This window comes from Eublepharis macularius, chromosome 3, assembly GCF_028583425.1.
Source record: "Eublepharis macularius isolate TG4126 chromosome 3, MPM_Emac_v1.0, whole genome shotgun sequence".
Taxonomy (NCBI): domain Eukaryota; kingdom Metazoa; phylum Chordata; class Lepidosauria; order Squamata; family Eublepharidae; genus Eublepharis; species Eublepharis macularius.
Genome location: NC_072792.1, coordinates 127,987,523 through 128,013,091, shown reverse-complemented (window position 1 = coordinate 128,013,091; position 25,569 = coordinate 127,987,523). Strand labels below are relative to the sequence as shown.

The 25,569-nt window shown below is 43.0% G+C and overlaps 1 protein-coding gene across 2 annotated transcripts in view; it reads left to right on the top strand.

The window, feature by feature from the left end:
- The window catches only part of PTGFRN (prostaglandin F2 receptor inhibitor), a 115,765-nt gene that overhangs the window by 46,953 nt on the left and 43,243 nt on the right, over window positions 1–25,569 (top strand). For both annotated transcript variants that reach the window (XM_054974027.1, XM_054974028.1), the window contains exons 2-5: window positions 1,267–1,644; window positions 2,499–2,918; window positions 3,930–4,313; window positions 11,482–11,907. In XM_054974027.1, coding sequence (XP_054830002.1) covers window positions 1,267–1,644; window positions 2,499–2,918; window positions 3,930–4,313; window positions 11,482–11,907 — 1,608 coding nt within the window. The remainder of the gene's footprint in view (window positions 1–1,266; window positions 1,645–2,498; window positions 2,919–3,929; window positions 4,314–11,481; window positions 11,908–25,569) is intronic.

The window sequence follows — 25,569 nt, the reverse complement described above, 5'->3', positions numbered from 1 at the left end:
CAGAGAAGTTAGGGGGAATTAAACCTGCACTTTTCAGTTTTGTTTCAAATGGGCATATAGTAACTGCTTTATTGGGAAAGCATAATGGTTTGAGACTAGGGGGGTGTGCTTTGGGTATCTGATTCGGGTAAAATACCTGAATCAGGCCCTTCGGAAAGCTTCGGTATTTCTGAATCAAAGCTTCCTGAAGCATTCGTAATGCTTCGGGAAGCTTTGGGGCCCTGGGGGTTAAGTTTAAAGGGCCATTTTGCAAGTGACAGGGCCCTTAAAACTTTCCCATTCCCTATCCTTACCCCCCTTACCTGGCACTGTGCTGGAGGAGGCGGTCCTCCCACCTCCCTGTTGGCCTCCGGCGGCGGTGATGGCAGCAGTGATTTCTGCCAGCCAGCTGGCCGCGACGACTGTGGCTGTGTGGCGACAGTGGCAGGGAAGGCCCTGTCTGCCAGCCAGCCACGCCGGTGGCAGGGAAAGCCTTCTCCGTCGGCCAGCTGGCCAATGTGGCATTGGCTCCAGCCTTCCACCTGGCCAGGTAAGTGGGGTAGGGGGATGGGGTTAAAGGGTGGGGGTGGGAGTTTAAGGCTGGGAGTGGGCCTCCCCCCCCATCAGTTCAGTATGCTCCAAATCTTTACGGAGCATATCAAAGCAACTTAGAAACCTGAATCTGAAGCAACATACCACTTCTCATTTTGGGTTTTTCCAAAGCTTTTTCCTACTTCAGGTTTACCCGAAGCTTTTTTGGGTGCACACCCCTATTTGAGACCCAATGCTTTTGAATCCGATATTAGTAACTATCATATTTCTAGCAGATGAATGGCTCAAGTTTACTCACTGTTGTTAGTTTTGGACTCCACATCTCTAAGTTACATGAAGAACTAGGAGGAAGATTTACAAATTGGTTTGAGTTTACATAAATGGAAATAGATCTGAGAGAATGTTCGGCATTCCTTGGAGGTCTCCTATCCAGTTACTAACCCAGGTCAACCCTGCTTAGCTTCTGAGATCTGACAAGATTGGGCTTACCTGGCTATACAGGTTCAGGGGAGAATGTTATTCCTAAATTAATACTAATGAGTTCAAGAGAGAACTTTGGTAAAGTATTTCTACAATTGTATCTTACGCCTCACAAATTATATATAGAAACCTATCAAATGCATGTTGGATATATGGCTTGCAACAAGCAGACTTGATGCAAGTGTTTTGATCGTGTCCAAAAAAATCTGTTGGCAAAATGTGATTCAGTTTATTATTGTCTGTTTCCTTTTCCAGCTTCAGCCCTTGGGCGCATTGTGAAGGTGCCTGCTGGTCCCTTAGTACGAGTTGAGGACACAGAAGTGGCGATTCCCTGCAATGTTACTCAATATGATGGACCCAGTGAGCAGAACTTTGACTGGGAGTTCTCTACAAACCCTGCTCAGGACTCTAAATTTGTAGATATAATAAGTACGTGGGATCCTTCTTTCACATCTCAGGAATATCAAGATCGAGTTACACGTGGAGACATCAAGTTGAGGCGCAACAGCAACAGTGCTGTGGAACTTGTGATTGGAAACATTCGTCCTGCAGACCAAGGGGTGTATCGTTGCACTACCCCCAGCACCGATTCTGTCTTTCATGGAAATTACAATGCTGCAGTCGAAGTCAAAGGTATTTCTACAGGGTGAGGGGTATTTACAGTTGGCATTGGGTCTTAGCATAACCTGGCAAGCTTTACTTGGACTGACTGGGGAGAATTAACTTGGTCTGTCTTATACTTTGCATTCTTGTCATCTTTCCATAAAAGAGGAGGGATTTTTTTTTCATTTAGGTCTAAAAAATGTGTTATAAAGATCTGCAAACTTGTTATCATTGAGCAGAAAACAACATGTTCTTAAGTCTAATACATTTTAAGCTTGCATATTAATATTTGATGTGCCCCTCTATTGATGCTTATTAGGAAGTCCCATTGAACTTTGTTATGCCTGATCTTGTGTCAATGTGACTGAAATCTTAGAGCCAATTTGCAACAGCTGTACCTTTCCTCAAGCAGCTGTCTAGACATTCAGAGGCACACGGTGCCCTGCAAGTGGCAGGAGCCTTAGCTTTGCATTGTGGCCAGCTGCACCTCATAGAGCCCCGTGAAATTATTTGACGGCTTGAGCTTAAAACCATCTGGTTGAAAATGCTTCCTCCTGCATTTTGTTTTTTCTCAGTGATCTTGTGTTTGTATAAATATAGTGTAGTGGGGGGAGGAAGCAATTTATACTTGTAAAACAGATGGTCCCTTATGGTGGCAGAACAATTGATTGAGATACAAAGATTGTGGTGTTAAAAATTTTGCTCTTGTTTTCTGACATGAGTGATTTTGTTTTGCTTTTGCCAAAGTCATTTGTATAATTATTCATTAGTCATCTTTTTTCATGACAAACTACCACAGTGTGACTCTGTTTCAGCATCACCTTTATGTAAAATCATGTATTATTATGAATGGCATGCCTGATAATCTTTTCTTTTTAAAATAGTGATTACAGATGGCTTAACTGTGACTGGGTCAAAAACGCGGTCCATGTCTACATGGAACTTATCGGAAGGAGATTCATTTCAGTTGCGCTGTTCAGCTTCCACCAATTCCTCAGAGCACACCCATCTTCATGTTTCATGGGAATTTAGGAATGCCCTTGCCTGGCAAGAAATCCTCTCTCTAACGCATGAGGGCAAGTTCCAGCCTGGCCCAGAGTATAATGAGCGCTATATCAGCGGAGATGTGCGTTTAGACGCCATGGCCAATGACATTTACCGCTTGTCTGTGTCTCAGGCACTTCCATCAGATGAGGGTGCCTACAGGTGTCGAGTGAGTGAATGGGTTAAAGATGCAGATGGTTCATGGCAGAAGATCCAAGAAAAGAGTGTGGATGTAGCTAAAGTTGTGGTGCAGCCAACAGGTGAGTGCATGAAATGATGACTGTCTGAAGTTATATCTGTGGCATGATAATGAGGGAGGGATATGAAGAGTTCATGAAACATCAGAGAGGAAAAACAACACTGTACGTGAAAGTTGTGGGCTCTGATTCTCTGTAGCTCAGCATATGACAGAGTGCCCACAGCTATTTGCTGTCTTAAATATGCTTAATATGGCATGAAATACCTACCCAAGTTTACTAGTGAATATGAAGATCATGCAATTGGAAAAAACAGCATATTGGTTGTATTTTTGCATAGCTTTTTTTGGACTCCATGATGGTGGTGTAACTTGTTTCAGATCCTATGTGTCATTGTTGATGTCCTTTCTATAATTTCTTGCTATACAGGTCTCCGTTCAGGGTATTTGTGCAAAATGGCTTTAGAATGTTTAGGGCTAAAAGAAACAGAAATCTGTGGTTGTGTGAAGTTAGCAATGTTCTCTTCTTTTAGATGATATTGTACTTCATGTCCTGGATATATGAGTGTCCGAGCACATCGATGGCAAAAGATACAGGCACGCAGTTGTCTTTTTGTGGGAGAAAGAACAAGCAAGACAGTCCCTTGATGAAGTGAAATTATGATTTGTTTTTAGAAGTGCATTCTGCCAAACTATGAAATCCTGTTAATCACCATAGAGCGTAGCACCTTAAATACCAACTAAATTTCCAGGGTATAAGCTTTTGAGAGTCAGAGCTCCCTAAATGTCATACCCTGGAAATCTAGATTGCCTTTAAACTGCTACTAGAGGAGGGCACAAACCAAAATATGAACCAAAGTTTGTCACAAACTGGGCCAGTTCGTGGTTTGCAAACCAGCGGTTCATGGGAGCTCATTTCTCATGAACCATGACAAATTTTAGCCCAGTTTGTTTGGTTCATATTTTGGTTCGTCACTGCAGACAGCTACTGGACCTGAATCTTGCTTATCATAACTTGCTGTATTATGAAGTTTAAAATAACAGTGTTTTGGTCTTGAATCCCACCGCCTCTCAGCTTTAGGTGTGTTCATCACCAGAAGTAATGTATCTGTAACGGAGAGAGACTCGCTCTACCTTACCTGCAACTTCACGACGGATAGAAGTGGTATTTTTCAAGCCGAGGTCACATGGTACTACAGTGAGTCACCTGATGGCCCTATGGCGGATGCTCAGATGTTGCTGAGTGCGGACCGTGACTCTGTAATTAGTGACTCTACTCTCATCAGCCTCAGCCAGGTAGACCGAAGCTCTTACCACCTGTTGGTACGTGACATGGGCATTGAAGATTCTGGCTACTATTTCTGCCAAGCAGCTCTGTGGGTGCCACAGTACAATGGTAGCTGGTATAAGGTAGCGGAAAGAACGTCCTTGCCAGTTACAGTGGAGGTGACTGCATTAGGTGAGCATCCTGATAAACCACTTATCCTATTTTTCTTTAATACTAGTGATCTTCAAGGTGGTACCTGTGAGTGCTACAGCTAATGTATGTTTTTGGTGCCAGTTTTCTTCTTCCCCAAAGCCTGAACCAATCCTGTCTTTCCTGCACTTCACTGGAGTACAATGTGCTGTATTATGAAGTTTAAAATAACAATGTTAATGTGCTTCAGACAAGACTAGAAGGTTGCCTTTGTGTCTGCATGGATCACCCGTGTGGAAAAAGCTGCCTTTGTTGTAGCAGGACACTTTCCTCAGAGCCTCCTAACGTTTTGTGATTGGCCCTTTCCCCTCATCAGTGGTAGCCATTTTGTTATGACACCTACTGCATGTTCTCAAAACTCTAAAAGTCCCCATAGGTTGTACATGGTTTGTGGCTCCTGGTTTATATCATTTAAATAGAAGCGAGTAGTGTGCAACTCACTGGGGATGATCCTTTGTTCTTCCTAAAGTCCATGTTGGGGAAAAAGGTCTCTCCCTTTAATAAAATTAAGCTGTAAGTTACCAGCCCATACTTGTTTGCAGAAGTATCCAGATTGGACTCTAGAATATACATGTCTTCCTGGTCATTTTCATGGAGATTTAGAGTACATTGTATCACTTCTACCATGCTAATGGGAGATGAAAAATGGAAGAGAAGCATTTCAGAACTGAATATGAGTTCTGATCAACATGGCTCTTTCAGGAGAATTACAGACTGTAAAGGCTAACAGCTATACATTGTAACTTTGCTTCATTTGGTCAGCTGAAGAAAACACTCAAAGCTAATGTTCAGGTTCTTTTAGCTATGAAAAGTATGTGCTCTGTGTGATTGCTTTTATTTTTGCCAAAAATGTGTTAGTGCTGCTGCTTGCTGTTATACTCAGTTTCTTCTAAACAAGGTGTTCTGCATATTTTGTCGAAGGCTTTCGTGGCTGGAGAACAATGGTTGTTGTGGATTTTCCGGGCTGTATAGCCGTGGTCTTGGCATTGTAGTTTCTGACGTTTCGCCAGCAGCTGTGGCTGGCATCTTCAGAGGTGTAGCACCAAAAGATTTCAAATTCTCAAAAATCCTGCATGCAACAGAGAACAAGAACACTTTGGATCCACCCAGCAACATCATCAATCTATTCAGCCATAAACTGAGCCCAGCAGAGGAATCTGTCCTCTCACGTGGACTATCTTTTTGCCCAGCCAGACCCACACAAACCATACAACTTTGTGGAGACCTGGAGGCCTATTTCAGACGCCTAAGACTGAAAGAATTCAACTACTCTGCTGAACAAAATGAAGAACAAAGCACTGAACAGACACCATCACAGCAGCCATCACCCTCCCAACCCAGCAATACACAATCATCGTTACAAAACTCCAGAAAAAAGAATTCCACATGGACACCCCCTGAGGGCCGGAACTCTTCATTGGACTTTTACATTGAATGCTTCCGTCGACGTAGGCAGGCTGAAATAATTGACAAACAACAACACCTAAAGCAGAACCTCAGCCATGCAGAAAGAGATGCCATAAACAGCCTCCAAAACAATTCTGGCATCGTAATCAAGGAAGCCGACAAAGGCGGAGCAGTGGTCATCATGGACAAACATAACTACATACAGGAAGTGGAAAGACAACTCTCCAACACAACATTCTATAAAATACTATCTGCTGATCCTACGGAGCAATACAAAAGAGAACTCAATAAAATATTAAAGACTCTCCCCGTGGACATACAAGAATGCATCCATACGGACACACCCCAGGAACCACGACCAGGAAAATTCTACCTACTACCCCAAATCCATAAACTGGGCAACCCAGGACGCCCCATTGTCTCAGGAAGAGACACTATCACGGTAGGAGTCTCAGGATACATGGACTCTATCCTCAGGCCCTATGCCACCAGCACACCCAGCTATTTACGGGACACCACTGACTTCCTCAGGAAAATACAGTCCATTGACAACCTACCAGATGACACCATCCTAGCAACCATGGATGTGGAGGCTTTATACACCAGTATCCCACATGCAGATGGACTGCTAGCCATAGGGAATACCATCCCGGACAAAACCACAGCACACCTCGCCACTGAACTTTGTCACTTCGTACTCACTCACAATTACTTCGAATTTGGTGACAACTTATATCTACAGATTAATGGCACAGCCATGGGCACACGCATGGCACCACAATATGCTAACATATTCATGGCGGACTTGGAACAACGCTTCCTCAGCTCCCATCCACTGGAACCACTACTGCAACAGACCCAGATGCCAGCTCTGCCCCTATATCTACCCAGGGAATACAATTACAGGACCCAATGGCATCAACTACACTGTCTCTGGCTCTTACAGCTGCTCATCCTCCAATCTGATATATGCCCTCATGTGCCAACAATGTCCTTCTGCTCTGTACATTGGACAAACCAGCCAACCTCTACGCAAAAGAATAAATGGACACAAATCTGACATTAGAAATGGAAACGTCCAGAAACCACCAGAAGGCCCATCTTTTCAATATCTTGTGCTATGGGTTAAAATTGCCAGTGCCCGGCAAAGGTCGATGGTGCCATCCGCCCCCACCAATCCCGGGTACCAATCATTGAGAACGATGCAGGCAGTAATGGAGCCTTTGGGGTTTTCTGACAGTGAGGCCCTGGGTTTTGGAGCAACTGACGATCTTTTTGAAACTTGGTTCATTTGTGGCCAAGGAGCGCATGGAGGACCTCTGCCCCAACTGAACCCACCCAGGAATCCACCTCAGCAAAATCCCCAGCGGGATCCCCAGCAACAGGAGGGGAATAGAGGAGGTGGTCCTAGTCAGAATAGGGACACAGACACCCCGCCTCAGAATAGAGACACCCTGCCTGCTTCTGATATTGGAGAAGAGGTGGACAGCTTTGATGGGCTTATTACAGATAAAACTCTCTTTTCAGAGAACGAATTGCAGCAGTTTTTGAAACCTGGTCACAGGCATTTAAAGGTCATAGGCTTTTGGGATGAGGAAGGGACTAAAATCATAATGGAAGGGACCGATGGGAAAAGACGCCGGTACCCTGTTTCTGATCAGTACTTTAATTTGCCAACCAATTTGCCTGTCAGAATTTATCCAAACCTGCAAGGGGGGCAGCAGCAGAATCCCATCTGTACTTATGTGCCTTGGTCTTCTATGGAGCTGTACCAATTTAGAACTAGACTCCCAGATCCAAATGAAAACATTGAGGGATACCTTAGGGAACTGCAGGACTTAATAAATTTGTACACTCCTCTTCCTGCAGATCTAGAGAAGTTAGTCAAAATCGCTACCATGCCACATGAGTTTGCTTTAGTCATGCAACATGCACGGACAGCTGCCATGGAAGAGTAGCTTGGCCAGCAGATACTCCTGCCCCAAATGCTTTAATTACAGACCAAGTGATGCAGCAGGCAACTCAGTTGCAAACAACCATGCTTGCTGCTTTGAGACAGGCGTTCCCAAAAAGGGTGGCCTGGGGAAAAATTAGAGATGTGAAACAAAAAGAAATTGAATCTCCTAGGGAGTATTTAACCAGATTGGAAAAGGCAGTTCGCCAGCACTCCACTATTGACCCACAACAACCAGACCAGGCAGGACAAATGGTGCCTTTAATTGTGGAAGGACTGCTACCTAAAATTGGGTCTCAAGTAAAAACTGCCATAGTAGGATGGCAAGACAAGCCCATTAATAGACATCATGGCTGCAGCAACTCAGTTCTGGGACAATTTAATGGAGGAAAGGGCACAGGAGAAAGAAATAGCCAGAACGGTCATGGCTTTACAGGCAGATAAGCTGAAAAAAGAGCTAGAGGGTAGAGAGGAAAAACCTCCAGAGAAATGCACTAAGGACAAACTCCCAGTAATGGCTTTTGCAGCTCCACAGGGACAAACGGTGTCTTTTGCACCGCAAGCCCAGATCCTAGGTGGGGGGAGACAGCCCGTTTCCTTCAACCCAGCACCAAGGCGGCATGGTTTCCACCCTCGCCAGAGAGCACTATCTTACCCGGCACAATCTCAGTCAATTGGCCACCATCCGGTAGTTTATCTGTGGGTTGCAAGGATATTACGCTAGGTCTTGTAACAATGGAGGGTTTCAGAACAACCAAGCTGGGACTGAATAGGGACTATGAATGGTTATCACATTATCACAGGTAACAGATTTCCTTTACAGAGGCGGGGTCTGGGGGAGCTCAGTGGCACCTGGCGTGGGCTTTCGGGGACCACAGATCTCTTTGTCAGATGCATCTGGCAAGGAGAGCTGTGGTTATCGAAGGCTCATACTGCATTGGAATTGGATGGTCTAGCTGTTTGGCTGCTACAAACTAACAGGGCAAACTCCTTTGAAGCCAACTGATCCACACACCAAAAGGAGATGTTTACATATACTAGCAAAGGAATGTTTTGGTTTCCCCCCCTAATTGCCTCTTCTCTCTCCTCCCCTTCTTTCCCTCCTCTTCTGTATTTGACCAGTCTCTGTATCATGCATCTGACGAAGAGAACTTGATTCTCAAAAGCTTATGCTACAATAAAATTGGTTAGTCTTAAAGGTGCTACTGGACTCTTTTTGATTTTGATTAATAGAAATACACAGTCATCTTGATAGTTTCATTTGCTTGTATCAGTAAAACTGTATTTAGTGAAGGTGCCACAAGGCATTGTATTGTCTCAAAACAAGTCTGGTTTATTTTAACACTGTCCAGGTGAATAGGTTTCCCAGGAAACACAATGTATTCCTCAGAACACCATGGTGTTCTGGTCTCAGATCTTCCAGATCTCTTGGGTGACTTAACATGGGATGATTTTCTAAAACCTAATGTGGACAGAGATTGCAAAGCACCACTGCAAAGTATGGAAAGGGGATGGGGAGGACTGCAGGTTTAGCTAGATGTGCTTTTTCATTTTTCCTTTCTGTGAGGCTCTTTGGTCTTGCTATCATGGAGTACTGCCTCTTCAGTAATTCTGTTTCCGTAGCTTGAGCTCTTTAACTACTGACATCTTGCTTTTTATGCACATATTCTGAGAAATGAGCATCCAGGCAGGTTACAATAAATTGAAACCCAAGCACAAATTTCTGAAGATCTGTGTTGTTCTGTAGAGTTTGCCTTGATGTGTCAGCATCTCTTAGAAGATAATTAAAAAAATCAAGTTTCTGGCTTTTGACTTCGCAGTTAGGAGCCAGATTATTCTTGACAGCTTTTCAAACATTGAAAACAAGCATTTTACTTACTCTCTGATTAAATTCAAGTATTGCGGTATATATGCTTATGAGTAGCAGAGCTTAGAGGCCAGGTAGGCAGTGATCTAGTCCTTGTGCCCCTGTGCAGTACAGGAAACTGCCTGAGCCACCAGTACTCTCAAGAGCTGCTAAATACATTCTGCAGTATTTGTGCAGTGTGATGTTTATTCAGAAGTGTCACTGAATTCAGTGAGGCATGCTCTTCCTAGTAAGCTTAGTTTGTCAGCTTTAGAGGCAGAATATGAAGCAACTGTTAAGATCTGAAAGAATGAGTAGCATAATGAATTTGCATCTCACTTTTTCTGTTTTTCACTTACGTAATTATGGGAATGATCTCGTCTCTATGAACTAGACAAGCCCGCAAATCTCACCATGGGATACTTGGTCCCAAGCAGCATGTACTTTTTAGAGAGAGATGCAACTGCATTCATATGCCTTTGTTTCGAGCGTAATCTTGATAGTATCCCCAGCCTCCAAAGCTGGCTTGAACAGGGTGCCCTTTTCTGTGTTGAAAGTATTTCATGAACTGCTGGGAATTTCCATTCCTTTATATTTCCAATTAGTAATTTCTTGGGTGCAGGCGAAGTAGGGAGGATAAAAGTGTTCTTCAAATGATCTTGCATTGCCTGGGGTGGGGTAAAACAGAAGAAGAGTTCTCATCATTTAAGGTTCATAAACTGCCTCCAGAATTCAACACCAGCCTCCTCCTGCTTGATTGAAGCTTGAGAGCTTGGCAGGGTATTAAGCCATTGAACTGGCGGCAAGGCGGTTCTTTGACAGCTGACAGAGTGCGGGAATGAGGCTTATCTAGCAAGCCTTTTATTCCTACCTTCTAAATCCCCTGTCTGAGAGTCAGTGTGAAGAGCCTAGCTGGAGCACTCCTGTCAAAGCCAAAACTTTCCCTAGCAAGCCACTGCATAGGGCCTAAATGCTCAAGTGATTAGCTGAATCTTCATTTCCCTTAATCTTTCCTCTGTTTTTTTTTCACCCAGTTATTCATGCTTTTCTTTTGGAAAATATTTGCTGCAATAAGTTGTGGCTTGTCTACTACCAGTTCTGTAATTTATAAGATTTAGGATAGTACTTAATAGACCTCTTCAGGACCTCTACATTACTAAGAGAGGGGCCCTTCAAACTCATTGTGTTTATAATATTATCAGAAGAACTTAATGTTAAGTCTGTAAAGGTAACTTGGTTCACCTTCAGTTGCTACCTTCAGTGCTAATTACTGGGAGCAAGTAAGTGTAACTACTTTGTTGGCAATTTCTCTTGGTTTAGCAGTGGCCAGGAAGTGTAAAATGGACTGTTAAAAATGAAAACACCAGGTACAGAGAACCAAAATGGTATGAGCATGCTTTTTAAAATGTTGAACACATACAGTTAAAATCCAGAATCTGCCAGACAGCTTGCCATTTCAAATGTTGTATTCCATGACCAGAATGTTGTGTAAAATTACTACAAAACAGCTTTACTTGCTGTGTTTCTAGCTTCAGAATTTACCTTACATATTGGGTGGGAGATACTAGTGCATAATGCTGTGAAGACTGTGAGCTTCACTTATTGGAATCACTGAGCCCATTGCAGCCTTGGCTAAGGGTAGTTGCCATCTGTCAGGGTACAACTAGAAGGTGTAGGATACAGCAGTTACTGAAATTGAGCAGATATGGTGTGGTCTGTGCCTGGATGGTAAACCTCTTAGGAGTTCTGCGAATACTGCCTTGAGCTTCATAATAGAAGGCAGGCAGAATATAATGTAATATGCTAGGCTGTGACTGGGAAGAAACTGCATGTATTCTGCAATCATCAAATTATATGTCGCTACATGACTTCATTCTTTGTGTCTTCATTTCACACTTGTGATTTCTTTTAATGGTTTCCTTTCTTTTCCAAATTCTATGCAGAGCCAAGTTACCATGTGTTTCTGAATGCTTCTAAAATGCCTAAATTTTCAGAGGATCCCACGGAACTGGAGTGTAGGATCACAGAAGCACGGAATGCAGAAGCAAATATCCGTTACACTGTGTCTTGGTACTACAGACTGCCTTTACGTAGTGATGAGGTGGTTAAAGATGAACTTCTTGCCACCATGGATGCAGACTGGACGCTGGTAGTTGGGGAGAGGAGCAAACAACGAGCCCAGAATGGGGAAATAATTTTTTCTAAGCCAGCTGTGGACACCTTCCGCTTACGAATCCAGTGGACCTCGGAGGCTGATAGAGGAGAATATTATTGTATAATTTCTTCATGGAGCAGACAGCGCAACAACAGCTGGGTAAAGATCAAGGATGTGGCTTCTATGTCTGTAAGCATTTTATGGTCTACACAAGGTAGGAATTTTGCCCTGTATCACTTTAAATTTTGTGATGCAAGTTGCTGATGACTCAGTGATTTGCCTTAATAGATTGAAAAATTTGCAAGGTCCTGGTAAAAATATATAGGACTGTCAAAGCCATATTTGAAAAAAGGATGATTGAAATGGTTAATAACAGGAGTAAAATGTATGGTGTCATGTAGGGAATATACAGGAAAAATAATACCATATCCAACAATAATGCTCGGTTAAGGTTGCTAGGAACTGTGGCCAGAAACATTTTGAGTCAGTGCTGGGGTATAGAACTGTGGTGTTCCTGCATTTTTTTTGGACCTAGCGCACCAGAGATCAAATGTCTAGTTTAGTTGCTCCATCTTTACATTGGGATTAGGGCCATCCACCAATTGCATTTAAAGAGCCGCAGAGAGAGGAAGAGAAAGATTCAACTGCATTACAAAATAACAAGTTTTTAACTTCCAGTTTTGAACAGCCTGCTGTCATAAAGGGGTGATTGTGTTCTCTAGGTGACCTGAGAAATGAATATGGACTTAAAACTAAGTATATGTGTATGTACTTGCATCATTATTATTCATTGTAGCAGGGGGCTCCTGTCCTTTCTAAGCCCTTTCTGACAATGTAGTAGAAAGCAGTCTGCAGTGCATCTCAAGGGTGGTTGCAGTGTCTGAAAGAAGTAGTGGCCTTGAGGGCAGGAATTAAGAAACTGGTGGTGGCATCAGGAGTTGTGTAAAGCACTGATGAGAACGTTATGTCCTGAGAACGTTATGTCCTGATAGCAGCTTCTGACACTCCTGGTTGAGCACTACAGCATACAATGTGGACTGTGGGAAATTCCCTTTCGAAAGATGACTGTCTTTCCCTCTGCTTGCACTTTTTGCACAAAATGAGCACAGAGTTTATGAAATCTTTATGTCAGTCCATGCTGGCCCATGCAAAGACTTTCCCGTACATTCATTTTCAATCTTTAAAAAAAAATTCAGCCCCTCTATTAACATAACATTATCAGCACGTGCAAAAAATAGTGTGTGTGCTGTGACATCATTGATGATGACAACATCTTCGCTTTGAAAATCCCGATTATTTAAGGCTTGTACGGAACAAAATCAACTCCATAACTGCAAAGGGAGGGCAGACTTATGGAAGAACTGTACCCAAACCTATTCCAATGCTTGGGGACTGACTGCTGAGAAAATCAGGAGTAAGATGAGTGTGCAGAAAAGCTTCAGCGGGTCGGTTGTATTGCTTCAGTTCGTCTGAATTGGTAGATTTTAGAAATGTGACGCCTACTGCCTATCAGGAACTGTGTAGTAGAGAGTGAAATTGCACAGAAACTAGCAGCCTCATACCTCATTCTTTCATCTATTTGGTGATACTTATTTCCTTTTCCATGACAGTGGCAGCCAAAAGTGGAGGTGTGGGGCAATACAGAATATGTTTGACATAGTATTGCATTTTATATTAGCTATGGTGAAGAGAAGGAGGAAGGCTGTGTTTTTGGCAGCAGTTCGTGTTTCTGAAACATCTAGATTTTGCAGGATGTAAAATGGAGTCTGTAGCTTGCTTAGCTTTAGCGCCTACAGTAATTCCTTTTGTTTAAGGTTTAGATGATGCTTATTACATTCAAACTTGTTTTAAAAGTGTCTGGCAGGGACATCATGTTAGTAAGTTTTTTTTAAGCTCAGTCTTTCATGTTTTAGTTGTTGTTGGACAGTTCTGTTCCTAAGTTTTGCATAGAACAACAGGTTTTGGCAAGGTTATATCTTGGCCACAGGCATCTAACACATCAGTATCTTTTACAAGAATAAAAGAACCAAACCTGTATTTATGCAGCACATGATGCTGTTTTGTTGGACGAGCATGCTTACAAACGTTGAAATTCATCAGCCAATGAACTGTTTTAAAATGCAACAAGTATCAGTCCAATGACCCAGAAAGGTGTGCAGAGAGCCAGCTTCAGCATTTGCAGTGGGAGGTGGGGGACCTGGGACTTGTTGTAGACTTCTGGAAAGTGACGACATCACGCTGACCACAGGTGTGCTCCTATGCTTTGCATGAAGCTAATTCTAGCCTGTTTGGGGCCAAAATTGAACCCTGCAATGTGTGGCAACATGCCTGTGGTCAGCGCGATGACATCACTTCAGGAAGAGAGATCATCACCCCAGCTAAGAGCACACTTTGTGCTTGCTTTCCTGGGTTGCCTTCTGGTGGTAGGCAATCTCTAGAGGGTTTCCCACTTTCAGCCGATTGCAATGAGGCAAACCCCTGGAAGATTGCCTGCCAGTAGCGGGCAACTGGGAAACCTAGTCCTCAACTTTTTTGATTCTGTGGGTACCTTTTGAATCCTGACACAGGAAGTGGGTGTGACCACAAAATGACCATTGTGGGAGGCTGAGCCAACCACAAAATAGCCACCATGGGAGGTGGAGACATACACACAGGAAGCCCAAATACAGGAGACAAGAGGAGTCATTTTAAAAAATATACTGGGAAAGGGGGGAGAGAATAAAACCGATGCTGTGTGGCAGTTACTGCTGAAATGTTACTTTAATCTGTACAGCCAATCAGAAGCCTCACTGGGCAGGAACTCTGCCTGGTCACTCCTCCTTTCTAAAAATACTCGGTGGGTGTCAGGAAAGGTATTGATGAGTGCCATGTTGCCCATCAGCATCATGTTGGAGACCCCTATCATACACTATGGTAACAAGAAGCCATAGAGTGGAAGGAGAAATACAAGTGCAAGAGGGAAGGGGGGGAGTGCATGAACTATTAACTCATTGGTAGCCTCCCTATTACAGTTTGGTGCTCAGGCATGACTTCTCAATTAAGCCTTTGTGTCTGGCTAGTGCACAAAACTGTTCATACATGAGGAAATATTTCACCTTCTTAGTAACTGCAGTTTCTTTTATTTCAGGAAGTTCTGTGTGCTGTGAGATCTATAAAATCTGGCGAATCTGTATTTTGACAGCTTGGCTTCGTTTTAATGGCGCTTTTTTGCATTTCAAATACTTTTTCATATAACCAAGTGATAAGTTGGTCTTCAGTCTCATGCTCTGCCTTAGTGTTATTTCCATTTTGAGTCACACAAATGTAGATTATTAAAATGCAGCTAGTTAACACAATACATATATCCCTGTAGACGTTTTAATTATATTTTGCAAGATCTAAGCGTTTGAACTGAGGCTTATTTGTTGTGATCTTCAGTAGAATGACTTTCTGCAAGCAGGGCCTTGGCTTTGGGCAAGTGATGTGGACTAGATGCCAGAACATGCTGCTTACTTTCAGATTGTCCTTACCTCCGGTGGATTCTGTGACTTTAAAGGTTCTTTGCACAGAACTAGCTTGCTGTTGACTGCTACCTTCTCTCAAGATCACAAAGAAAAATAGTGTTCTCTTATTTGTCCAGAATGCAGTAATGCAGTATAGTAGATAGTTTGCTGACCAGGTCTCTGCTATGCAAGACCACAGTCCAGAGAATTATAGGAGCACTTCTGTCCCATTGTAAATAATGTTATTTGTATGCTTATATGTGTGTGAAAGTACATTGATTTTTTTTTAATTGGACCCAGATGCCAGGTTGCCATAGCGCCTAAGAATTTCATTGTGGGATCTAGTATATTCAGCAGTGATTTTATTGTAGTGGTTTTTGGCAATTCTCAGTTCATACCAAATGCAAAATTCATTTCATATCAGAAAGTTTCGTTGTATGTCATAAAAAGGCATGTGCATAAAGTTCTTGACATTGCTTGTTTATATGACTTTATACCCTTCCATGGTGGTGCGTGAATTAATTTCTTAACCAGTTGCTTTCTGTGCTGCTCTCATATTCAGTTAAATGGAGTCTTCTGAAGCAATAATGGAATTATGAGAAATTGGAAAGAGGCTGGGTTGGGAAAAGGTAAGGTTAGGGTTAGAGGCACTGTTTTGTCATTGTTGTAATGATGTCCCGTGTTACTCCTCTATTTATTTATGCTTATGGCTATGATTGTATCACAAGGAACTGTGAAGAGGCTAGGATTAGGCTTTCTGATAACAATAATTAGAAAAATGTAGTCATTAAAATACAAAAGTCTACCGGATGAAAAATGAGTCTGGCTCCTAAATTTTGTGGCCAGATCCTCAAGCCAAAGAAAATTTGTTAAGGCCTGTGCTACTTAATTCTGTGGTGGTGCTTGTGTTCTCCCACCCACCCTATCCCTGAGCTGGCAGGTAAATCAACCGCTTATATTTGGGATGGTTCTCCAGGGCTCAGTTCCAGTCTGCTGATCTCACATAACATCCAAAGGAGAGAGACTGCTGTGCTATTTCATTTCTCTTCTTTAGTGAGAGTGGCTTAGCTGTTTTCCTTGCTAGTTGGTTGAAGGTAGTTTTAAATGTTTGAGTTCAAATGGCATAGAGTTGGGTACACATTCAAGTCTTCCAGTCAATCTTTGTTTTCCTTTACAGGACAAAGATCTTCAGTAAGTGTGTGGTTGGGTATGCTGATGACATGACGCGTATCTCATTAACTAGGTCTTCAGGAGCTGCTGTCTGTGGCTACTGGATAACAAGCTGAAGCTGAACATATACAAGTCAGAGGAGATGCTGGTTGGAAAAGCTGCTAGTCTAGAGTGAATTGTGTTACCTAAGCTTAGGTATGGTAGCTTTTATCTCTTGCCAATTGTGTGAAAAGCTTAGGATAAAAGATGGGCATGAACTGGAAAAAAGTGAACCATGTGGTTTGTGGTTCATTGCATTTCACGAACCGTGAACTTTCATGAACCTTCCCCAGTTTGTGAACCGGTTCATTTGGTTCGTGAAAATGTCACTTCTAGGCCAGCAGGTCACTTCTGGGCCAGCAGAAGGTCACTTCCGGACCAGCAGAAGGTCTGCAGGAAGTCTATCCCCTGTTGTCTAGGAAACTGATTGATCAGCACCAGGCTGTCTGCAGTGACAAAACAAAAAATGAACCAGCCTAAAGTTCGTGGTGGTTCGTCAGAAATGGGCTCTGACGAACCACTGGTTCGCAAACCACGAACCAGCCCAGTTCGTCATGAACGTTGGTTTGTATTTTGGTTCGTGCCCATCTCTACTTAGGATACATTTGGACCCACTTCTGCTAACAGATAGTTAAGTCATTGCTGCTGGTGCTGCCAAAAATGCCTTTTCCCATTGACAGTTGGTTTGGTGACTAAGAGCCAAGCTACAAGTGACGCCTGACACAAGTTGGACACTTGTCAGCTTCCCTCAAGTTTTGATGGGAAATGTAGGCATCCTGGTCTTGCAGCTGTAATGGAGAGCCAAGCTGTAAAACCAGGACGCCTACATTTCCCATCAAAACTTGAGGTAAACTGACAAGTGTCCAACCTGTGTAAGGTGTCACTTGTAGCTTGGCTCTAACTCTCCTCCTAGATTTGCAGATTTAGCCACTTTGACCTGTTCTTTTGTAACTTGGAGACTAATTATTGCAGTCTGCTATATGTGGAGCTGTCCTTCAAAGACAGTGCACAAATTTCAGACAGTTTAGAATGTAGTGGCTCATTTGCTGACTAAAACAAATAGCTTCTGCCATGTGACACCTATCCTGGAATGATTACAGCGGCTGATTATATGTTTCTGGACTTGGTTTAAAATGTTAGTTTTTTACTTTTAAAGCCTTCTGTGACCTAGTACCCACATATCTGATGGACCGTTTTTCTATGCCACTTGAATTCAAACAATTTCTTCCTGTTTAAGCTAGTGCTCAAGTATCTTCAGAAGGTATCTTCTCTCGGTTCTTTTTGTTCCTTCCTATAGAGAAGTTCAGTTTGTCACAGTCCATCTCAGAGTATCGCCGTGATGCTTTGGAATGGACATGTTTTTACATTTTACTTGATTTTTCCTGTTTTTCTGACTCTTCTCATGAATCTTAACATTTTTTTACTTGTTTTAATAGAAAGACTGTTTAAATATGTCAAGTTAGTGTAAAATTATCTAATAGCTAACATAATAAGGAGCCTACAACATTCTGTGTTTCAGATAAAGCCTGGGGGATATTGAAGATACTGAGAATATTGTACTTAATGTTTGAAGGCAGCTAGTTAAAATGCAAATCTTGACCAAATATTTTCCCTTTAATGTGAAGATTTGCATCTAGAACTGAGAATTAAATTTGGCACTTATCTGATTTTTATGTTACCAATGACAATGTGACAAGAGCATTCTTTTAAAATAACACTTGTGACTGTACTATTTTTGAGTTCTTGCCTGAGAATCACTGCATTTGGGTGTCCATAAAAGTGGCTGTGATGTGGTATGTAATCTTGACAGGGTTTCTCTTTTATATCAGATGTGGCTCAAAACAGACGTTCCCTTCCCCTTTAATTTTGAATCTTAGACTGTGCAGACATGCAGCAACATGATCAAATAAATTGAAGTATTCTTGTGACTTGGTCTCTCCAACCAGTTGTCGTTTAATACCATATGAAGTAACTACGATCATTGTGTATGTAAGACCATAGAACAGTGGTAGTTGGCTATCCTGGAGCTATTTGAAGTGACCATTTCTAGTAAGCATTAAATCATGTTGGACTGTAGAAGCAAAATGAAACAGGAGGCCAGAGGCACCGTAGACTAACAATTTATTCCAACATAAGCATGGTTGAATTAGAATTCACTTCATTAGATGCATTAAAGTGTACATGTGTTAGATTAGGGGGTCAGTCACCTCCCTGGGGAGACTGTTCCGTAATTGTGGGGCTGCTACTGAAAAGGCTGTATCTTGTATACTCACCAAACAAGGTTGAATGATGGGACAATCAAGATGGCCTCTTTTTGTGATCTCAACTCCTGGGCAGGAACGTATGAAAGAAGATAGTCTTTCAGGTAATGTGGTCCCAAGCCATGTAGGCTGTAAAGGGCGAAACCAACACCTTGAACTGGGCTCAGGGTGGATCAGTAACCAGTGTGATTGCTGTAGTATTGGGGTCACATGATCCTAATAGCTGGTCCCAAACAGCAGTCTAGCCATAGCATTCTGCCCTTGCTGTTGCTTTTGAACACTATTCAAGGGCACCTCAATTAATTAATGTTTCAGTGCTGAAATGTTTTATTGTTTGCTGTTTTGGGACCCCGTTTGAGCTGAAAGGAGGCATAGAAATGTTTCAGATAAATGATAATGTTAATTGCCCATCTATAAGCAGTTGGGAATGATCCTCACTAACTCTGACTGACATAATTCCCCTGTTTATTGGATCTCATTTAAATTTGCCTCTCTTTGTAAAATTCGCTGCCCAGTGAATTACAAAAGCATTGACCTATGGATATACACTTCAGTGCACCTGATGAAGTGATTTCTGACTGTCAAAACCTTATGCAGAAATAAATTGTATTATTCTTCAAGGTGCTACTGGACTCCTTTTTCACTTACGAAGTATTAAAAGTAAATATGTACTCCTATGTACCACCAGTGTTCCATGTTGTCTAATGTTAGTTCTAGAATTGATTATGTTCTGCTTCAGTATTTTTTCTACTCTATATTGGATTCTTGCTAATAATATGTCTTTTAAACTTGTAGGAAGACGAACACAAAGACAATAGGCAGACAAACTTGTAGGAAGACAAACACAATTTTAAGAAATGGTATTCTCATTTGCATAATAGGGACTTTAAAAGAATCTTATGTATAATTCCAGAAAGCAGTGGTACTCATTCTATGGAGAGCCACATTCACGATTAACATCAACCAAAAGAGCCACTTTTAGTTTTATCCTCGGCATGAAGCTAGCACCTCAGGGAACCACCTGCCAATCCCAAGGGCCTTTCCCACTTTCCTGAAACATGAGGTAGGTGATCAGAAGATCCCCGTGTGACTCCTGAGCCACTGAGTGAGTCTCTGTCATAAAGCCAATTCACTTCCACCCTTAAATATCCATCTTCTTTTCAACGCTTTTGGTCTAGGTACGGGTCTTGACATCTTTGAAGAGCAACCCTGTTGTACTTGGAGCACTGTGGATTGAATTAAATGCAAAGTGTTGTACAGAACTCACACATTGAAGATAGATACTTAGTTCCTCTAAGGTGATCGATCATTAATGGAAACTGAGAGCTAAGTGCCAAATTAAGAAGTACTTTCTGAGACAAGAATCTCAGACAAGCTTCTGTTATATCTTATTTATATTTAATGTGTCGTGATCATCAAAGGCAAGTTTGTAGAGATGCAACAAGGAGTTGCAATAAGGAATGAGAAGTTGGTTTTGGAAGAGGTTCAGTAAACAAGATGCCACAAGTACTCTCCCTTGTTGCTGATCTCTGTACATTTATTTAAGCAGTAGTTGCATTGGTCAGTGAAGGAAGCTGGTTTGATTTCCAGTTCAGGCCAAGTAAAGGCAGAGAGAAAATGATAGCCATTTAGTAACATAACTGTGTAAGTCAATCAATACATACCTTCAAAAAGTTTAGCCTTTAGTATCCCATAAAATATGACCTCCAGATTTGATGACAAATGAGCAATAAGTCATTATGCCCTGAAAAATATAACTAGTACAATCAGGAGACTGACTGAATTTTGTGGGGGAGAGGAAATCCCCTCACCCTGATGACCCCTCCTTTCTCGACTCTTGCCTATCCCTAACCCACCCCATGCCACCTCTGCTTGTTTCTCCCAATATCCCTTCCACCACCTCCTCCTCCTCACCTCAGCTAGTCCTTGCTTGGTGGTGGTGATGTTGGAGAGAGCCCTCAAGTCATAGTTGACTTATGGCGACCTCTGATGTGGTTTTCATAGCAAGAGACTAACAGAGGCCGTTTGCCACTGCCTGCCTCTGCAACCCTGATCTTCGTTGGAGGTCTTCCATCCAGTTACTAACCAAGGCCAACCCTGCTTAGCTTCTGAGATCTGATGAGATCAGGCTCACCTGGGCTATCCTAGATGAGCTTAAAAAAAACAAAAATGCTGCAGTTGTACAGGGTTGCTAGGCAGATCTCAGACATCATTTTTAAAAGTTTTGTCACCCCTCCCCCTTCTTAGTTTTGGGGTACCTGAGGATACCCTTCCTGTACATGCCCATTGTATGTATTTTTTTAATCAGCACACTGGGGGCAGATACAGAACCTTCTCTAAATGAAGAAATTCCTAAAGCTAGTCATTTTCTTTTGGGACATCTCTGTTCAAGTAATTCATTAAGATTTTTATTGCAATAATAATCATAAGAACCTATAATCCCTTTTGCCTTGAAGTATTTATCAGAACAACTCCTAAAATTCAATGCAATTCAGTTGAATTCATGTCTGCCCCAGTAACCAACTGAATCCAGTGATCTTAATCTGAAATATATCAGTTGGGTCTCAGCAATATCTATATCTCTGGCCAACAACTTATTTTAAACTGGTGACCATGAGTAAGGGTTAGCAAGTTTGGTGTAGTGGTTAAGAGCAGCAGGACTCTAGAGAACTGGGTTGATTCCCCACTCCTCCACTTGAAGCCAGCTGGGTGACAAAGACCTTGGTTCAGTCACAGCTCTTCCAGAGTTCTTTCAGCCCCACCCACCTCACAGGGTAATTATTGTGGGGATAATAATAGTATACTTTGTAAACTGCTCTGAGTAGGTGTTAAGTCATCCTGAAGGGCGGTATATAAATTGAATGTTGTTGTTGTTGTTAAGGGATACTCTTGACGGACAGCAAGATTTGAGTCCAGTAGCATCTTTAGAAGGAATAAGCTTTCAAGAGTTAAAGCTCCCTTCATCAGATGCACATCTTGATGAGGAAGGAATGTAAGGTTATAGTCCTGCAGACACCAGTTTGTTTTGTCACAGGTATGAAGGATTCCAGAGAGTTGAAGAACAAGGCTTTGATTGGAGTGTGACAGTTTTCCCATGGTGACCTGGCTGTCTTGTTAGGAGATGCATTTAATTGCACATAGGTCTAATTCTGATTAATTGGTTTGGTACAAAATGGTGTCTCTCTACCTCTGGCTGCATAGGGCCTTGGGATCTTGGGGAGTTTCTACGGGAATGGCTGTCATGAGGGAAAGGTTTGTGAATAGCAATGCTTACATGCTGTATTCATATCCATGTAATGAGGGTTGTGGCTCAACAAAATTCAAAATGGGGCAGGCCTGTTTCTTTTAAAAGGGGTGGGGGCATAACTGTGTCTGCACTAACCATATTTTGATGAGGCAGAACCTTTTGTTTAGGGTTATGATTGTTCTTTATGATCCTTTTCTTCATATGCCTGGAAGTATGTAATTGTCTGTGAAGATCTTCTCCAAAGGGCATAATTAACCTTTAGTGCATGTATAGTTTGTATTTTTACACTTATGACTGAGATACAATCATGTACTGTATGATTAAAAGAAGCCAAGCAAGAGTTTCCCAGGCTATGACAATAACATGCTGAGTTCATTACTTTCAAGTCATCATACAAAGTTAATGATCAGCTTAAGCGCACTTGTTTGCTAGAATGTTTTGAATGGCTATACCTCAAACCATCTGTGGCTTCTTGAATTAAAATCAAAGCTTTTAAATTTGTGCTTAGAACCCAATTGGAGGCTAGTCAAGCCTATGCAGACAGTACCTTTGTACTTTCCATGAGTGAAATAGCAAATGGTACAGCCGTAAGCTGAGCTCATTGCTCCAATCTGAAAGGAGGTGACAGCAGTATGGATAGTGGTTGTGACATTTGCTTCTGAAGAAGGAAATATTTGCACAGGCATGCACACACATAGAGGGAGAACACTGTTTAAGGAGCGCTACTGTGCTGTACATGCAGATAAAACAAACTATGAAATTCTAAGTTATTATCAAAGATGGAGACGCTTTTTCTGAAATGTCTAAGAGATTCCAGTATGTCATTTTTTTTAAAAAAATGTATGAATATCAGTTGCTTTGTATTTTTAAAAATTACATTTATAGCTCACCCTTCCCGTGAGCGAGCTCAGGGCGGGTTACAGCAATAGATAGATTACAGTGTAAAACTGATAAAACAATAGAACAATAAAATCACATCTCAACATAGCAGTATACATTTCAGTATACCAGATGGGGTGCCATTCCCCTTTCCCTGCACGCCATACACACAGGGAAAGAGGGCGGAGGTGTGGGTTGGTAAACTAACTTCCCAGCGCATGTGGGGGCGGATGGACCATATAGCCTGGTGGAACATCTCTGTTTTACAGGCCCGCCGAAAACATGTAAGACCTTGACGGGCCCGAGTGTCTTCCGACAGAGAGTTCCACCAGGTCGGAGCCAGGATGGAAAATGCCCTTGCCCTAGTCGAGGCCAGCCAAACCCCCCTGGGGCCAGGGACCACCAGTAGGTGTTTACCTGCCGATCTAAGGGCTCTCTGGGGTACATACAGGGAGAGGTGATCCCTCAGGTATGCTGATCCCAATCCGTTTAGAGCTTTATAGGTCAAGACCAAAACCTTGAACCTGATCCGGAACTCCAAGGGGAGCCAATGTAGTTGCTGCAGAGTTAGGGTCACATGTGCCCTGAATGAAGTTCCTGTCAGGCCACGAGCAGCAGCATTTTGGACCCTCTGCAATTTCTGGGTCAAATCCAAGGGAAGCCCTGCATAGAGTGAGTTGCAGTAATCTAATCTGGAGGTGACCGTTGCGTGGATCACTGTCGTTAGGACATGGGTTGAGAGATAGGGGGCAAGCTGCCTGGCCTGTCAGAGGTGGAAAAAGACAGTATGGGCAGCTGCCACAACCTGGGCCTCCATAGACAAGGAGGAATCCAGTATCACGCCAAGACTCCGGACTGATGAGACGGGCACAAGTGGTGCCCCTTCAAAGGCCAGGAGCTGAATCCCCACATCTACTGCCCCACGGCCCAAGTACAAGACCTCCGTCTTCGTGGGGTTCAACTTCAGTCTGCTCTGCTTCACCCATCCAGACACGCCCCCCAACGCTCTAATTAGGTATCCTATCGTGACATCTAATAACCTTCCTAGTTTTGAGTTTTATTACACTTCTTACCTACCTCTGGAAACTGCAGGTCCAGTAAGGCCAGAAGTAAACTGGGAACAATATAGAGTGTGATGGTGCTGGGTGAACACTGTTCCTGAAACCATTCAGACTCTAGCCTTAGTCACACCTGTCTGTTGCAGGTCAGGCAACATCGGAAGTACACACGCAGGGGAAGTGCTTTGGGGCATGTTCGACTTGGTTGTGTATTAGCGGTTTAGCAATGCTGAAAAATTAGTCTACACATTTGGGTTACTGCAGACATGGACTTAAGACAAAAGGCCATCTAGTGTAATAATTATAAACTGTATGGAAAAATAAATTGAATACTTTCTGTAATGTCGACTGTGAGTCCAAGATGCCCCAGATTTATGAACATGGAGCATACTTTCTAAGCTCTCATTCCTGGTAGTTGCCAATAGGGGTGTGCAAGGCCTGCCTGTTTCGTTAAACCTGATTCGGTTTTAACTGAATCAGGAAACTGTTTCAGTATTCAGGGAATACCGAAACAGCAAGCCGATTAATGAAACCAGGGACCCCATGTAACACGCAGAGGACACCTGGATTGGCAACTAGGGGTATTCTGATTAGGTTAAAAATACCGAATCAGGCCGTTTCGTTTTTTTCAGTATTACTGAAACTTTTTCTGAATACCGAAAAATTTCGGTAATACTGAAACAGAGATTGCCGAAACGATTCGGCCATTGTTTTCAATGAGAAAACCTTCTCCTGGGTTTCCGGGAGTCTGGGGGGGGCATTTTCTGTCCAAATCACACCAAGCTTGGTGGAGACCTTCTCCTAACTCTCCTCTAACTACCCCCCAAGTTTCAGAAAGATTGGACTTTGGGGGGCCAAGTTATGCCCCCCCAAATAAGGTGCCCCCATCCTCCTACACTCTCCATGGTTCTCTATGGGGAAAAACAAGTCATCTTTCTAGGTGGCTTGGGGTGGCATTTTGCAAGCAAAATGCAACCAACTCTCAGGGGACTTGTTCCCACCTGTACTCCCACCCTCCACCAAGTTTCAGGCAGATTCCACTTTGGGGGGCCATTTTACGGCCTCCCAAAGAAGGTGCCCCTATCCACCTACACTCCACTATTCCCTATGGGGGAAATAAGAGATGCTTGTCTGGCCACGGGTGGCATTTTGCATGCAAAATGCCCCCAAACTTCAGAGGACCTCCTCCTACCTGTCCTCCCTCCCTCCACCAAGGCTCAAGCAGATCTCACTTTGGGGGGGCATTTTATGACCTCCCAAAGATGCTGCTCTTAGCCTCCCCTTTCTCCATTATTTCCTATGGGGGAAATAAGAGAGGCTTGTCTGGCTAGGGGTGGCATTTTGCATGCAAAATGCCCCCAACCTTCAGGGGCCCATCTCCTACCTGTCCTCCCACCCTCTACCAAGGCCCAAGCTGATCCCACTTTGGGGCGCCATTTTATGACCTCCCAAAGATACTGCTCTTAGCCTCCCCTTTCTCCATTAGTTCCTATGGGGGAAATAACAGAGCCTTGTCTTGCCAGGGGTGGCATTTTGCATGCAAAATGCCTCCAACCTTTAGGGGCCCATCTCCTACCTGTCCTCCCACCCTCCACCAAGGCCCAAGCTGATTCCACTTTGGGGGGCCATTTTATGCCCCCCAGGTGGTTCTCCTGCCACACCACTTTGTCTTTCTACTGTGGGGAAGACTTCCACACCATAGAAACACATGGGATTGGGGCTGCCAGTGACCACAGCCAC